The 18,115-nt window shown below is 39.2% G+C and overlaps 1 protein-coding gene across 12 annotated transcripts in view; it reads left to right on the top strand.

The window, feature by feature from the left end:
- The window catches only part of lrrc7 (leucine rich repeat containing 7), a 645,519-nt gene that overhangs the window by 100,635 nt on the left and 526,769 nt on the right, over positions 1-18,115 (top strand). For 9 of the 12 annotated variants that reach the window (XR_010005385.1, XM_062978161.1, XM_062978160.1 and 6 more), the window contains one exon: positions 6,147-6,349. Coding sequence is in view for 11 of the 12 variants with exons in the window: in XM_062978161.1 (XP_062834231.1) it covers positions 6,161-6,349 (189 nt within the window). In the remaining variant the exon portion in view is untranslated. Of the gene's footprint in view, positions 1-6,146; positions 6,350-18,115 lie in introns of those variants that run through there. The other 3 variants (XM_008118416.3, XM_062978159.1, XM_008118421.3) reach the window with 2 other exon arrangements.

Here is an 18,115-nt window from a genome sequence, read left to right as displayed (position 1 = left end):
GAATTGATGTTTTATATGTTGCATGTGTCGTATTTTATTGTATTTTATATTGTGTTCACTTTTTTGTTGTTTTTAGGCACCTCATGCCACCTGTAAGCCGCCCCGATTCTCTTTGGGGAGATGGTGGCAGGATATAAGAATGAAGTTATTATTATTAGTGGGTTTCCATAGCTCTGTTGTTAAAACCATGGTCTTCCAGAATTATAATTCAGTGCTAAAACCACTACACCATCCTGGTTTGGATTTGCACATAGCCCTCAATAAAAGGAAATGTTCCTTCCATTTATTGGGTGGGATACCTATGACCTTTTCTGTTTAGTTTTTGGCATCCAGATATTATGTTAAATTCCTTTGGACATTAGAAGAAGAAAGTGAGGACAATCATGTAGAAAATCATTTCTACACTGGCACATGCTGATTGAACTTTCTAGTTTCTACCAGTGTACCGATCTTTAAGTGATTTGCTTCTTTCCCATTTTTATGGCAATTTTTATAATTACCTCTTCACATTGCAGCCCCCATTGCTGCCACACCTTCTTTTCCAAGGGATTTGCAATCCTGTATAGCATACATTTTAAGGACTGTGCTCAGATGAATATAGCCCTTATCATTCCAACTATTTGCCAGGAGCAAAACATTATATTTTTCAGGAACCTAGCATAATCTCTTTCTCTGCTCAATAATCTCCTTTTTTACATGCATTTTGGCTTTCATTCTTCCAGCATGGAATATAGTGTGTGTTATGAATATTCAAAGTGGGATATTCGACATTGCCATGCAAGTCCAATTCAAACAAGTATCATGCACAATGAGACTTGAAAATAAGATGAAAAGTTAAATTCAAAACTAATGATTTTGCATATCATCATATATTCAAATATTATAATTCATGAACTTAATGAGTTGTAACTTTTAAACACACGACTTAACTATTCAAAATTCATAAACCTGAATTTGAGTATGAAGTTTTTATGAAATTAGCCTAAGGGAAATAGGTTTCTCCACTCAGATACTGTGAATCAGAAGTTGGCAAAGATCCAGATATGGGATTTGCACACATCCTCATGGGACTTGGGAGAGGACACCTCCTACCATGCCAGCTTTCCCTTCGCTGTTCTAAATCCTGGTCCGCATACTAGAAAATCAGTTGGGAAAAACAAGGAATAATTTTTAAAAACCCTCTTCCAAGTAGAAATAGAAAAATTTCCAAAAATAAGCTTACCTACAGTGTAACTATGAACGAATGTATTTATTTAAATGGATTGCTTTATACAAATTTTATAATCCTATGCCATAATAATACAGTTTATATGCATGCTATGTATAATAAAAGTAGACTTTGGCCTAAATTAGAATTAGCCTCTTGAATTTTGTGTTACAATATTTCCTCCTGAAAAAGTATGCATGGGATCAGGTTGGAAATGTTATAGTTTATACTTAGAAAATTATAACAAAAGGTTTGGTTTAATGACAAGGCTACTAGGGTGTTGTCTGCAGAATGAGGAAAAAATGTTAATTGGGTTTCCTAAAAGCATAAGCTAGCAATCACAGCAGCTCAATGCTATGGAATCATTGTAGTTTTACAAGCTCTTTAGCCGTCTCTGCCGAAGAGTCCTGATGTCTCAGCAAACTACAAGACCTAGATTTCCATAGTATCGAGCTGGTGTCAAACTGCATTAATTTTAGTGTACCCAAACAGAGAGATATTGAAAAAATTGAGGTTTTGGCACTTGGGAAGAGTTAGAGAGAGTGTAGAGTCAGTGTTCTTTATTTTGAGATTTTGATGAAGCTTGAGGTTATAGTTGAAATATCATGGTGGAAAAAGTTAGCAGATTTCTGTTAATGCAAAACTATATGATAACTTGAAAGAAAGAAGAAGAGACCAGTAATTTTTTGCTATACATTTGAACACAAAGTAAATTTGCTTCTTTAAGCTTTGTGGTTGTTACGTCATCTCCAATTTAGGAAAGATAGCCATGTTATTAATAGCCTGACTTAGGTCTTGAAAAACACAGGGGCGTGGGTTCCTTAACTGAATCTATTCACCTGTAATATGGGCATCTCTTCCTACTACCATCATCTTTCATAATGTGTCATCTCATGATATGTCCGAAGTATGTAAGCCCTAGATTAGTCATTTTGGATTCTTAGATGAGCTCTGGGTTAATTTTCAATTGGACCTTTTTATTTATCTTTTTAGTAGTCTAATATCTTTGGCACCCTTCTCAAGCATTATATTTCAAATGATGCTTTCAGCTTTCTACACTATCCAGCTTTCGTAAACCTACACAGAAACTCCATCCTTTAAACTCATTATAGTTATGATACAGATCCCATCCAATTTTGGAAACACTTTAGAAACTATTTTTCCCCCACTCCCTAATTTCTTAGTAAGCATTCAAACATTTTTTCATTGATTGTACAGGCTAACTGGTTAGCGTGTAGTTGGGATAAAAACTCTATCTACTGTGAGAGATTGGTCCCAGTAAGACAGTAACAATAGAATTAACTGGCATACCTGCAAACAATGTATCTAAACAAAAAAAAATCAAAGAAAGGAACTTACTTGTTTACAATGTAATGTAAAATCCTATAATAACTCTACAAAGAAATATACATGCAAGTGGACTGTGGAGAAGTCATAGTTATTGTTTTAATTTTGACTGTTGGAGTATGTATTTGTGTTCAGTTGGACAGTAGCTGAAACAGAAGCCATCTTGTTTCAATCCACAGTAGTGCGGTTACCAAGGAGACGAAGCTGGCTAGCTCATCAGAGGGAGAAGTGGGTGGAGCCAAGAAAAGGAAAAACGGGCAGTTTTAAAAAGAGAAGGGAGAGTGTGAGAGTGTGTGTGTGCGTGGCTGGAGGCTTTTCAGTCAAGAATGGCTGAGGAGACAGGCCTGGCCAAAAAATCTTTAGTCAGGGCAGACTAAAGGGAGCCTAGTTAAGATCTCTAGTTGAGAAAAGACTAGTGATCAGAGATTTGATCGGTATTAGATCAAATTAAAAGCTATTATTGTAGTTGGGACATTGTTCACTAAGGAACTCAGCTGAGGTTAGAGTTCGCTACAATTTATATCATCAGTAGGAGAGTGAGAGTGGATTTACACCAAAGACTACTGTTGTGGTGGTTATAAGAGTTATTAAACCACTTGTTTATTTAAAGTTCCATAAGTAAATCAATCAACCAGCAACCATAAGCCTTGAACGCAATAAACTTGTTGTTCTTTGTTAACAACTGACTCATTTCATCTCATCTGCGTCTGTGGAGCTAAATATCATCGGTGATAATTCAAAAGCCTCACGTTGGTGGCAGTTACCTTAATAAATCACCTAATTGGGGAAGAATAATATTCGCAGTTACCTCAGAAAGGGAACCACAACACAGAAATCCCTAACCACAGAAACAGAGGCTGGGATCTTGGAATAAAGATCACCCCCTGTAATCCTTTCCCTTATATAAAGGTGATATATATATCTAGAGGGATTAAAAGATTCAAAAAAATCCCCTCAGCAGTGGAAACAGCATTTACAATTGGCTTTCACAGCATCACAATAATCATCTATTACAATTAAGCGACAGCAGTGGGATAAAAGGATTCCTCCCTGTCACATCACCATCTCAGTCATCCCTGCCTCAGTCTATTACATGGACCAATAGAGTAATGTCCCAGAAAAGAGTAGCCAAACCACTGGCCATGTTTTACCCAGATTCTAAACATGCCACTACGAACACTCATTTAGATCATTATCTGGCTCAGATTTCAAACTTTCATTTTTATTTTTAAGCAGGTTTGCAGCTCTTGTAGAAGTTGAGATATGTGCACTGCCCATATTCTGCCCAGTTTTTCTGAAAGTAGCAGCTCTAGCTTTTGCCTGTCATAAGCAAAAAAAAAGTACAGATTACAAGGTTGCGAGTAATGCAAGGGAAAATATAGAAGGGAAGACAAAGTGAGAGGTGCAAGCAGTGGAATGCAAGAAGTGAGAATAAATAGCACAAGTGATAGAGATCAAGAAGTTCAGGAAACAAGAAAGCAACACATTGTGTGAGCCTAAGATGAGACAAGGGATGAGGGAGTAGGAGGGAAAGAAGGGAGAAACAGTGATATGATGAACTGAGATGGTGGCAGTAGCATTGCTGAGATCTGTATTGAAGCAAATATTGAATATGTGTCAATCTGTACCATATATACTTAGGTATAAGTCAAGAACAGTATATATTACTATATATTTTCCTGTATACATAAATACCTGAGATAGTTTAATTTATAAATTAGACACAGTGAGAAATTAACAATAGCTGATACCAAAAGGATGATTATAATATACTGTAATAGAAGTACAGTATAGTCTCGCTTATCCAATCTTCACTTATCCAATGTTCTGTATTATTTAATGCAGTCTGCCTTTTAGTAATCAGTGTTTTTGTAGTCAATGTTTTCAATACATTGCGATGTTTTGGTGCTAAATTCGTAAATACAGTAATTACTACATCACGTTACCGTATATTGAACTGCTTTTTCTGCCGATTTGTTGTAAAACATGTTTTGGTGCTTAATTTGTAAAATCATAACGTAATTTGACGTTTAATAGGCTTTTCCTTTATCCCTCCTTATTATCCAACATTTTTGCGTATCCAACATTCTGCTGGGCCATTTATGTTGGATAAGCGAGACTCTACTGCATGGGTCCCCAAACTTTTTAAACGGGGCCAGTTCTCCTGGTATTCCAGGCAATATCCCACTATTTCTGCAGTGGTCTAATCAAAAGATGTTCTTTTTAAAAATTCATTACATTTTCCTGTCATTAGGTTTGATTCCAGTCCCACAGTCCCTCCTTTCTGTTGTCCTCTGCTCCCTTTGCAAGGCTTGTTGTCAACCAGATTTTCCTTCTTGTGGAGCACAGCTGAAGAATTTTCTGCAGAATCTAGTGCAAACACTCTATGTTGTTGCTAACAGACTTGTGAACATGGTTGGTGTTCAAGAGCCTTTTACTGTGGCCAAAATTTTCATGACCCCAATATTGAGCTAAAGGGACCCCATTTGGGGTAGGGACCCACAGTTTAAAAAGCAGTGGCTGGGAGAGGGTGAAGGGAAATACCATTAAAATTCACAGGGAGATGACTTTTCTCAGAACACCAGTAATGTCATTGGGGACTACTATTTTAGTGCTAAAGCAGAAGGCCTTTTGAGGGGGGAAACACATTGAAGTCTCATGACATATGAAGGCCCTTATGTATAGATTGAAGATAATAAACTCTGTTTAAATCTTCCAGAAAGAATGCCAGGGAAAAAACGGAACCATAGTACTGTTAACTGTTAAAACATAGCTGTTAAAACAGTGGTTCTCAATCTGTGAGTCCCCAGGTGTTTTGGCCTACAACTCTCAGAAATCCTAGCCAGGATTTCTGTGAGTTGGAGGCCAAAACATCTGGGGACCACTGCCATAGTATAAGAGAGTGACTAGCTGCAGGAGTGACAACAACCACAGACATCTAGCAAAATCTGACTAAAGGCGTTAAACCATATTTTGCAGTCTGGGCATGTATCTTTGTGTTATAAAGTAGAGAAAAGTGAAGCAAATCAGCTGGATGGCCATCTGTCGGGGGTGCTTTGAATGCAATTTCCTGCTTCTTGGCAGGGGGTTGGACTGGATGGCCCATGAGGTCTCTTCCAACTCTACTATTCTATGATTCTATGATTCTAAATCACAATGACCAAATGTAACTCTTAGAGCTTAATAAAGTTCTGGATGTGCTGATTGGGGATTTTGGGAGTTATGAGTTTGCCCAAGTTCTAATGAATGCCGAGGTCTGTGTGTAGTAAAGAAAAATCATAAGGACAAAACTTTTTTTTTTTTTTTTTTTGCATTCAGAGGAAATTTTGCTAGCCTGGTTTGCCAACTGCATACAGAATTAACCAATCTGGAAAAGATTCAAACATGAAAAAATGGGAATTTGGTATGGACTTTGTGTGTAATGTAAAGATCCTTATATAATTTATATTGATAGTTTATAGAATTTACTGGTTTGGGGTTAAACATGCTATTGAAACTAACTTTAGTTATTCCAAATAGGTATCTTATAACAAAATGAGTAATGATTTGGGCAACAATTTCTCTGTTTTTCTTTCTGCTCCTCCTCCCTCAGTGCAGCATTTGGAGATGACAACCAAAAGGAAAATTATTGGCCGACTGGTGCCATGCCGATGTTTTCGAGGGGAAGAAGAAATAGTCTCAGTGCTTGATTACTCCCATTGCAGCCTTCAGCAGGTGCCAAAGGAAGTTTTTAACTTTGAACGGACATTAGAGGAACTTTATCTAGATGCCAATCAAATTGAAGAGCTACCTAAGGTAAACCCTAACTTTTTTGTTATGAGCACATGCTGTTGTTAGATAAACATGCCGGAATGCTGTCTGTGAATTTGTATTGACAAATAACTAACTTCTTCAGGGTAACCATTAACAAAAAATATATCTGATTTTAGAAAATATACTGTTCTTCCAGCAGATAAGAGGTTTGATTGGATTCTGTTCCTGAAAATACATCTGTGAAAAACTCTTTGTTAAAGTCATTTTACTCAAGACCTCTGCATAGGATTTGATCTATAATAAGCTAGAATGAGTTCCAGGATTCATAGTAAATTTTCAGTCCTTGTGTACGTTAACCAAAAGTCAATGACATGCTTCCTTGGTTAAAAATGAAAAAGGTATTATACATTTTGAGGCTGGAGAATTGTAGACATAGTGAATCCTGGACTGGTATCGCTCTCCTCTCCCATTAACATTTTGTGGAAATATAAAATATGATTTATATATAATAAACACCATGCCATGGCATAATATGGTTCATGTTATTGGCTGTTGCTGGTGAGGGCACAGAATAGATAATTCACATGTTATCCTAAGGACACATTCATTTTCTGTTTCCCTTGTACATATACATTCACAGACATCCATTAATAATAATAATAATAAAACTTTATTTATACCCCGCCACCATCTCCCCAACGGGGACTCGGGGCGGCTTACATGGGGCCATGCCCAAGACAATACAATAGACCATAACATAATACAATTAAATAATACATTACATAAAATAAAACAGTACAACATAAGATCAAAACAGCAATATAACACGAGCGGGCCGCATGAATACTACATTTAAAAACTAGATTAAAAATTAAAACTCTGGGTGAGAAAGGGATCAGAATAAAACCTCGAGGGACGGGACATCAGATAGTGAACCAGTCTAGAGGATAAATATCGGGGGGGAGTAGCATAGAACATTTACTCTCCGAAAGCACACCGGAAGAGCCATGTTTTTAAATCTTTCCTGAAGGCTAAAAGGGTGGGGGCTTGCCTGATTTCAATGGGCAGCGAGTTCCACAAGCGAGGGGCCACCGCAGAGAAGGCCCTCTCCCTTGTTCCTACAAGGCGAGCCTGAGATATAGGTAGTGGCGACAGGAGGGCCTCCCCCGATGATCGGAGAGGTCGGGCAGGTTTATGATAGGAGATACGGTCACGAAGGTAGGCGGGTCCCAAACCGTTTAGGGCTTTATAAATGATGGTCTGCACCTTGAATTGGGACCGGAAGATGAACGGCAGCCAGTGGAGCTCCTTAAACAGGGGAGTAGATCTCTCCCTGTAACTCGCCCCCGTTATTAGTCTGGCGGCCGAACGTTGGACCAGCTGTAACTTCCGGGCCGTCTTCAAGGGAAGCCCCACGTAGAGCGCATTACAGTAGTCCAGTCTAGAGGTAACTAATGCATGCACCACCGTGGTCAAGTCAGACTTCACGAGGTATGGTCGCAGTTGGCGCACAAGTTTGAGTTGTGCAAAAGCCCTCCCGGCCACCGCCGACACCTGCGCTTCAAGCGTCAGCGCTGAATCCAGGAGGACCCCCAAACTGCGGACCTGTGATTTCAGGGGGAGTGCAACCCCGTCCAGCACAGGTTGCCACCCAATACCCCGATCCGACGAGCGACTGACCAGGAGGGCCTCTGTCTTGTCAGGATTGATCCTCAGCTTGTTCCTCCTCATCCAGTCCGCCACAGCGGCCAGGCACTGGTTCAGCACCCAAGGAGCTTCCTTGGAGTCAGGTGGGAACGAGTAGTGGATTTGTGTGTCATCTGCGTAGAGATGGCAACACCCTCCAAAACTCCGGATGACCTCTCCCAGCGGTTTCATGTAGATGTTAAAAAGCATGGGGGATAAAATAGACCCTTGCGGGACCCCACAGGTCAAAGGCCAGGGGTCCGAGCAGGTATCCCCCAGCTTCACCATCTGGGAACGGCCCTCCAGGAAGGACTGGAGCCACTGCAAAACAGTGCCACCGAGTCCCATCCCGGAGAGCCTCCCCAGAAGGATACCATGGTCGATGGTATCGAAAGCCGCAGAGATGTCCAGGAGAACCAGCAGGGTCACACTCCCCCTGTCCAGTTCCCTGCGGAGGTCATCCACCAAGGCGACCAAAGCCGTCTCAGTGCTGTACCCAGGCCTGAAGCCAGACTGCGAGCGGTCCAGAAAATCAGTGTCATCGAGGAACTCCTGGAGCTGCGTGGCCACCACCCGCTCCAGAACCTTGCCCAAAAACGGGAGGTTGGAAATTGGTCTGTAGTTGTTACATACAGATGGGTCTAGCGAGGTCTTTTTTAGTAACGGTTTTACCACCGCTTGCTTAAAACAAGATGGAAATGACCCCTGACCCAGGGAGGCATTTATTATAGCCACAAACCAATCCAACAACCCCTCTTTGGCCTGCTTAACCAGCCAAGAGGGACAAGGATCCAGAGCACAAGTGGTCGCCCTCACAGACCCAAGAATCCCCTCCACGTCATCCGGAAGAACAAGCCGGAAAGAATCCCACAAAATCGGACAGACAGGTGCCTCGGTTACCTCCGCTGGAACTACAATTAAGCTGGAGTCCAACTCATGGCGTATCTGAGCAACTTTGCCTGCAAAGTGGTGCGCAAAATCGCTGCACCTAGTTGCCAAGTCATCAGGAAGCCCCTGGGTCTCAGGAGGCCGCAGGAGCTCCCCAACAACTCGGAACAACTCCGATGGCCTGTTGGCCGCAGACGCTATGCGGGCAGTCGTGAAAGCTTTCCTGGCTGCTCGCAGAGCCACGGAGTAAGCCTTAATAGCGGCTTTAGCCCGTGTTTGGTCAGACACATCCCGAGATTTCCTCCAGATGCACTCTAGTCCCCTCCTCGCACGCTTCATCACAGCCAGCTCCTCAGTGAACCAAGGAGTCGACATGACTCTACGCAGCGAAAGAGGACGTTCGGGAGCGATCGTGTCAAGTGCCCTTGTCAGCTCACTATTATAGCGATCAGCCAGGACATCGACAGGATCGCCAGTCTCCAGAACAGGAAGATCCCCAAGAGACCTCAGGAGTCCATCCGGATCCATCAGCCTCCTGGGGCGGACCATCTTAATGGGTCCACCACCCCTGCGGAGGTTAGAAGACACGGCGAAACTCAAACAGATCAGATGATGGTCAGACCATGACAATGGAAGAATATTTTGCTCTTCCACTCTGACTGTCCCACCGTCCACAATGAAGACGAGGTCCAGCGTGTGTCCCGCCTGATGTGTGGGCCCAGATATAACTTGAGTCAGCCCCATGGTCGTCATGGCAACCATGAAATCCTGAGCTGCACCTGTCAAAGAGGTCTCGGCATGAATATTAAAGTCCCCCAAAACTATGAGTTGTTGGGAGACCAGGGCCGAATTGGAGACCACTTCTGCTAGCTCGGACAGAGAGACTGCTGGGTCGCGGGGTGGACGGTACACCAGCAGAATCCCCAAGCTGTCTCGGGCTCCCACCTTCAGGAAGACACACTCAAACCTCGAAGACTGCGGAACGGCGCATCTGATCAGGGCGATGGACTGCCGAAAGATCACCGCGACTCCTCCTCCCCGCCCCCCAGCCCTGGCCTGCTGATGCACCCCGAAACCTGGTGGGCACAGCTGAGTGAGATTCACACCACCCTGCTCGTCCAACCACGTCTCGGTGATGCATGCCAGATCCGCCCCCTCATCCAGGATCAAATCCTGGATAACAGCTGTTTTACCGTTGACGGATCTGGCGTTCAAAAGCAGGACCTTAAGGCTGGGAGGTCTGTCCTGAAGACTACCACACCTATTCCTCTCCAGGGTCGCAAAAACTCTGTTGCGCTTCTCCCTGGGTCGAAAGTGACCGTTCTTCCTTCTCCCCCAAACCACCTCAATGAGACCCTGCCCGTGGAAACCCTCTCCCCCCTGGAGAGATGACTGATTGAGGTTGCCCATTGAAGGGGATAGTCAGCTGTCCTGAGATAGAAAATCATCAGCAATACTTGGTTGTTTAAAGGAGGGGCCTATCTCCGCTGGTGTAGGAGGAAAGGAGTCATCTAACAGATCATCATCTAGCGTGGGAAGGGGGCTAGGCACTAATGATGTCTGAGAACGGGACTGAGAGGTAACATAGACATGGCCTAAACCTGGGGGATCTTGTCTACCAAGATTCCGCCTGATGTCCAGGGGGCGAATCAATGGGTCTACTAGTACCCTCCTGAGAGTAATGCCCCACTGTTGAAGTTTGGGCATTAACTTGACACAGACATTTTTATTTTTAATTTTGCAGCTGGCAAGACTTCCAGTGAAACAATTAGTGCAATTGACTGTCCTAAAATACTCCCTGCAAATAGTATGCATACTCGTAGGTTGAGGAAGTTTGGTTTGATGGTTTTTAAAGCCATTCCATCCAGCTCAGTATTTTCTGAGTACATGATTGAGTGATATTATATGTTTTATTATACAGCTATTGCTGTCTCCAATACTGGGTGAAGACTAAACAGGCATTTAGAACATCTGTCTGTGGACTGATGTAAAGCTGCATAAATGCCAGTGGTTGTGGGGGAAGAGAGATAAACTAAGAAAATACAAGCTCTCTGGGCACTAATTAGTGATACCAAATGAAAGCCATGGTTTGTGGGTGATTTCTTTTCTTTTTAGTGTTTAGACAAGTAAATTACACTTTCTGTTGTGATAAAAAGACACAGTGTTTAACAAGTTGAAATAAATATTTGTAGATCTTTCTAAATAAGATTTTCTTAGAAAATAGCTTGAAATAATTGGCAATGAGAACTGAACTATACAACAAGATAGTCATCTGCAAAAGAAATGTAGGGCAACAATATGCTGACTACTGAGTTTTAATCTCCTGTTAACCTCTGGAGATCCATAACAAAATATATGCAAAAAATTGATATACAAAAAATTGTGAAATTTGTGCCCATTGACAACTATTTTGGTCTATATATAATGGGGCTGCTTTTTTCTATGAAAATAACCCACTGGAGAAAAAAGAGCAGGAGTGAAATCACAGCAGAAACTGCATGAGATGCATGGTACAGTATTGCTGAATTCTGTTGCTCTTTCTCTGTGCCAGTACATTCATTCTCTGTCTCCCTTCTGCATATGCATTCACAGACACCCATGAAGCAGAAGAAGCATTGATTCTCAAAGGAACAGTCTAGAAAGCAAAACTGGAACCCCAGCATTCAAAAATGTTAAGGTTGCTTTCAATTATGTGAAATTAGGGCAAAATCTGAGTGAAGACATTTTCAAAATGGAGATACGGTGACTACAGGAGAATACTACTGCTAATTATGATGATTACATAGCAAGTCTGAGTAGAAGAGCTTGCACACTTTCCCCACCCCCACCCCCACCCGCCTTTTGCTCATTTTTAAAAAAAAATATTTTTATTGTTATTATTGAGAAAAAGTTACAATTATATAAACATATTCTATACATTTCCCCCTCTTTTATTTACATTCACCCCTGTGCTCCCCTTCCCCAGAGTCATCTCTTCTTCTGTAGTCCCACCAAAAGTTCAATTCTTCATTTGGAGGTAAATTCCCATCTTCTTTTTCCAATAATTTTTCTAGAAATTTTCTCCAAATACTTTCAAAATCATTTTTTTTCCATAATCCCTTCTTTACTTTTAAATTTGATGTTAGCTTGTCATTCAGTGCCATTCGCCAAACTTCTTTATACCATTCATTAATTTGTATTTTCACTTCTCCTTTCCAATATTTTGCAATTAGTAATCTAGCTGCTGTTAATAGCATGTCTATTAAATTTTTTCCCTCTTATCTTTCTCATCCTCTTTTTTAATTAAAAGTAATATTTCCACTGGATTCCTTCTAATTTTTATATTCATAATATTTTCTATTTCCCTTATGACCAATTCCCAAAAACCTTTTACATGTTTACAATCCCACCACATATGCATGTAGGTTCCAATTTCCTGGCACCCTCGCCAGCATTTTTCATTATTATTCTTATTCATAATATTTAACCTTCTTGGTGTTAAATACCACTTCCAAATTAGTTTGTAATAATTTTCTTTTATTCTAATTGACATGTTTTTTAATTGTCTTGTTTTCCATATCTCCTCCCATTCTTTTTCCGTTATCTTTGTTCCTAATTCCTCCTCCCATGATTCTCTTAATGTTAGTCTTTTCTTTTTTTCTTTGTCTTTAATTAGTGTTTTATATATTTTACTTGTTCCTTTTAATGGCTCACTATTTCCTCTTTTTAATGCTTTTATTATTAATTCCTCAAATTGCGTTATTTGTTTTCCAGTTTTATTTCGGGCCCACCAGTTTTCATTCCATTTTTCTAATTGAATCCAATGAATCCAAGAAATATTTATTCCTCTCAATTCTTCTCTCATTTTTACCTTTTCCTTTTTTTGTTCTATCCAATTCCCTACCCTTTTTAGTTCCCTTTTTTCTAATTCTTTATCTAGTGTTCCTTTTAGTTCCTTTGGGAAATCTTTTTCCATTATTATTGCCGTTAAAACTGAATTCTTATTAATTAATTGTCCTTTATATTTATTCCATATTTCCATTATATTTCTTAATGATATATTTCCAATTTGTTTTATCTCTTTCTTTGAGATTTCCTTAAAGAATATGTTATCCTTCCTCCACTCAATTGCCTTATTCCCTGATTCCATCCATTCCAAACCTTCTCCATCCATCATCTTCTCTACTACATATCTTAATTGGTTTGCCTCATAATATTTTTTTATATTCGAAAGGCCCAATCCTCCTTCTTTTTGGGGCTTGTACTAAATTTGTTTGTTTAATCTGTTCTTTTTACCATTATTGCAATATTTGTTTATCATTTGTTGCCAGTTATTTATTTCCTTTTCTGAAATCATTAATGGTATCATTCTGAACAAGAAATTTATTTTGGGTAAGACTTTCATTTTTACTAGGGCTATTCTGCCGAACCATGATAATCGCAGATTATTATAATCCTTTAACTTCACCTCCATGTGTTTTCTTAATTTTTCTAGATTTTTCCTTTCTATGGATTTTAGATCTTTGGTTATGATTATTCCAAGGTATTTTATATTTTCTTTTATGCTTATTCTCATGTTTTTTATATCCATCCATTTTTAAACTCCTCTTCCTCCTGCTTGGTATAATTAAATAACATTGCTTCTGATTTATTCCAATTTATCTTCAATCCAGTTGCCCATTCAAATTCTGTTAAATGTTTCTTAATTATTTCCATTTTCTTCATTATCTCCTTAATTGTTATCAATGTGTCGTCCGCAAATAAGCTAATTTTTCCTAACTTTGTTCCTATGCCTTCTAATTCCTTGTCTTTTCTTATTACATTAGCTAGTAATTCCATTACCATTGCAAATAGTATAGGCGACATAGGACATCCTTGCCTTGTACCTCATGTTACTTTTATCTCTCCTGTGATTCCATCATTTAGTATTATCTTTGTATAATTATCTGAATACAATTGGCTCATTATATTTTTGAACCTTTTTCCTAATCCAAATTTGTTCATTATTGTTTGAATAGTTGGCCATTCCACACTATCAAAGGCTTTAAATATATCCAGTGCTAGAATCCCCGCTTTGTTTTTTTCCCCTTCTATTGTTTGTATTTTATTTATTACTCTTCCTATCAGGTTGGACATTTGTCTCCCTTTAACAAACCCACATTGATCTTGTTTTATATATTTATACATAAAGTTGCTAATTCTGTTGGTAATAATCGCTGTTATAATTTTTGCATCTTGATTAATTAATGATATTGGTCTGTAAGAACCAGGGTCTGTCAAGTCTTTTTTTGGTTTGGGTAATAGTATTGTTAATGATTGTTTCCATGATCCTGGTATTCGTTCTCCATCCATTATTGCATTGAATAATTCTAATAATTTTGGAGTTATCATTGCCTCAAATGTTTTATAATATTCTGGGCCCAGCCCATCAGGTCCAGGCGCTTTCCCAATTTTTAATTTCCTAATTACTTGTTCTATTTCTTCTTTCTTAATGGGTGCTTCTAATAACTCTCTGTTTCTTCTATTTTTACTGTCCAATTTGTTTCCACATATTTGTGAATTTTATCCTTTGAGCATTTCCCAGCCTGATAGAGTTCTTTATAAAATTCTTCAAATATCTTTAATTTGTCTTTCATTAACCTACAAATGTTTCCAGATTTATCTCTCACTGCGTTTATCTCATTTTTCATTTTTTTCTTTTGTGCGGCTCTGGCTAACATTTTTGAGTTTTTATTGCTATATTCGAAGAATTCCCTTTTCAAATATATCAAGTTCTTTTGAACCTCATCTATTTCTATCTTATCTAGTTCTTCTTTCTTTGCTCTCAATTCGTTATATATTTGTGTTGTTCTTTTTATTATATATTGTTTTTCTAATTTTTCTGTCTTTTTCCAATTTGTTTTTCCTTTCTTCTTGTCTCTTTTTGAGATTATAGGTTTCTTTTATGCATAATCCTCTTGCCACTGCCTTCATAGTGTCCCATAATATATTTCTTGCCAATTTGCTCCTATTCTTCTAATAATTTCCTCATAATTTAATATATTGGAATTTAATCTCCATCTTCTTGTTTGTTCATAATCTTGTTTATTTATAATTTCTAAATTTACTATTGCATGGTCTGATATTCTTATTATTCCTATCTCAGAACTGAATAATTTATCTACCATATTTTTTGAGATAAAAAGGTAATCTAGTCTAGTATATGTTTTATGTACTGCTGAATAGTATGTATATTTTCTTTCATCTCCCTTTAATAGTCTCCATGAATCTTTTAGTCCCCATTTATTCATAATTCTATTTAATTCAGTTATATTGTTATTTTTATCCTTTACTGTTGGGTTTGACTTATCCTTCATCCTATCCATAGGCATATTAAAGTCCCCTCCCACAATCACATAATGTTGCTGCCAATTCTTTATTTCTCCTAATATTTTTTCATAGAATTCTCCTTGATTTTCATTTGGGGCATACACATTGACCAATACATACTTATCTCCCCCAATTTCCCCTTCTATAATAATATATCTCCCCTCATCATCCTTTTTTGCACTCTTAATTTCAAAATTACATTTGTTTGTTATAATTACTGCTACCCCCCCTTGACTTGGAACTCCCATATGCTTTTTCATAATATTTAATCCAATTTGCCTTTATTTCATTTAAACCCCCCCCCCCCTTTTCTGGTGAGTTTCTTGTAAATAAATAATATGTGCTTGTTCCTTTTTCAATAAATTTCCAATTCTTTTAGTTTTACATATTGTTCCCAGACCTCTAACATTCAGTGTCACTATTTTCAGTTTACTAGACATTATATTCAATATTAATTTCTGTTATTGGCTCTCTTGTGTGCATTCCACCCCCAAAGTCCACATCCCATTTCCCCCCTTGTCCCCTTACCCTCCCCCTTTCTTCTTTCTTCCGCTCCACTTCTGAGACACTACGTCCCAGCCCTGGCCCCATAGGCCAACTTGTGGAGAGCGGTGGAGTGGTAATCCCAGGCCCGCTGTTCTCCCTCCCCCCGAGTGCTCATATAACAAAATGTCAAATTCTTCTTTAACTTGATCTATGGATTCTTCTATCTGTCTTCTACTTTACTTCTTCTTTCCCATCCTTTGCTTCATCCTCTTCAAATACTTCTTTCTTTTACTCTCCCTGTACCACATCCAATATTTCTTTTCCTCCTTAAGATGTTTCATTGTTCAGTCCGGTCCCTTCTTCTCTATCCTCATGGATCCCTAGTTCCCTTAGTAGTTGAAGGCCTTGTTCAACCGAGTTGATCTTGTATCTTCTTCCAGCCCACTGAAATCTCAGGCAGACTGGGTATCCCCAGGAATACCTAATTCCTTTCTTCAGAAGAAGAATAGAAGAAAATACTTCACTACTATATTATTGCGTCTTTGTGAGTCCTCTAAATGTATCATTTTTTTTTCAATCTCTGTAAATTTAGCTTTTTGATTTTTCTGTTTTTCTTCCTGTTCCTCTTTATAAGTCCCATGTTCTAGATGTATAGCTTGCACCTCCTTCTGTATTTCCAAGATCTTCCCATTCACCTCCTCAATTTTTTCGCTATTGGTTTTATATTTTGCCTCTATCTTCTCTTCCATCTTCTCAGTGATTTTTTGAATTTTTCCTTCCATTTTCTGAATTGCCTCCTCCAATTTATCTTCCATAACCTTGTTAAGACTTTGGGAATGTTTTCCCAATTCGTCCCTCATTATTTGTGTCTATCTCGTCAGCATTTCTTCCATATCTAGGTGTGTTGCCTTTCCCTCCCCCACAGGAGGCTTTACATGGCCACTCGATTCTGCTTCTATTGAAGCTGCTTTGTCCTCCATGTTTTTCCCTCCTTTCTTTGGTGGGGTGAGGGGTTCTTTATACTGTACAGAGAGGGCTTTCTTGGGGGGACTTCTCATCATTTTTATCTCCTCCTCCTCCTCTTCTTCTATTTGTTTAGAAAATCTTTGAAGCCGGTATGTTTTATCTGAAGGTTTTTCTTTCCTCCTCACCCAAACTTTTTCATTCATTTAACCAGGGAGCTCAACTTGGAGGCTTGTTTTAAGGATCTCAATAGCTCTCTCCCAGCTCTCCGTCCCTTCGGTTTCAAATCAAAATCAAAACAAGTATTCACTTACAATCCGGCTCCAATTTCTTTTTCTCTTCTCTATCCTAGTCCCGCTCCAAACTTACTTGATTCATTAGCCGGTGAGAGTTGTCTCACTGATATGTACAGCGTTTAATGGCTGCCTCTTCTCCTTCTCCAGAAGCATTCACACTGACTTAGCTTGCGGTTTGTGGCTTTACTGGAGCTTTAAATCCTTCACATCTCCGGGAGGAATTTTCCTTATCTTTTCTTGGATTGATTGATATTCTTTAGGGGGAGTGCATGGACCTCCAAACTCATTATTTATCAATAAATCTTGCTAAATGCACTCGGCAGGTCGGAATTGCAGCTTACCCGGCCATGGTAGACCACGCCCCTCCCTTTTGCTCATTTATAAAGGCAAGACTTAATACCTGAAGCCTCCCAATATACACCACTAACTAGATAGCCACAGCTTTGGATCTTCTGGATCATTGATGTTGAGAAAACTTAACACCACTCACATACTAGAGCTTTCATTGAATTTTGCAAAAGATACACCAGTGAGAAATTAGATATATCCGTGTCAATCTCCCATCACTTTATGCCCATCAATGCCTTCTGTCACACTGTTTACTAGCTGTTCCTTATCTTTTCTTTCCATTGCAAAACAGGTTATGCCTTGCCTCTTTTGGAACAGAATCCTTAAGACAGGGGTAGCGTCATTGCAAGTTTTAACACAAGTTGAAACAAAAGATGCATAATTCAAGGGACTCACACTGTAATTTAAATTCCCTTTATCTTAAAGCTAGAAAATCTGACCTCCACTGAATAAATCGCGCCAAGAAAACCCCATTAGGTTTGCCTTAGGTTTGTTGTATGTCGGAAATGGTTTGAAGGCACACAACGACAATCGAAAGGCTGAATCATAAACCCAATTAGTAACTGCTCCTACATAGGTACACATACAGATGTCACCATAGTGTGTCAGGGTTCAGACTTAACAAATTTCTTTCCTGTTCTTACTTATTTGGTAATGGGACTTGAAATGTTACAGCAGCACCTTGTGGTGAAGCCATGCTTCACTATGCCACTGTATCATCTTTATAATTGTGTGTAGTTTTATAGCTGGCAGTGGCGGCCTTTTCTCACTTCTGTGGGCAGATTTTCCTTGT

Source organism: Anolis carolinensis, chromosome 4 (genome assembly GCF_035594765.1).
Source record: "Anolis carolinensis isolate JA03-04 chromosome 4, rAnoCar3.1.pri, whole genome shotgun sequence".
NCBI lineage: Eukaryota > Metazoa > Chordata > Lepidosauria > Squamata > Dactyloidae > Anolis > Anolis carolinensis.
The sequence above is the reverse complement of the archived record's forward strand: the minus strand, read 5'-3'. Positions and strand labels throughout refer to the sequence as shown.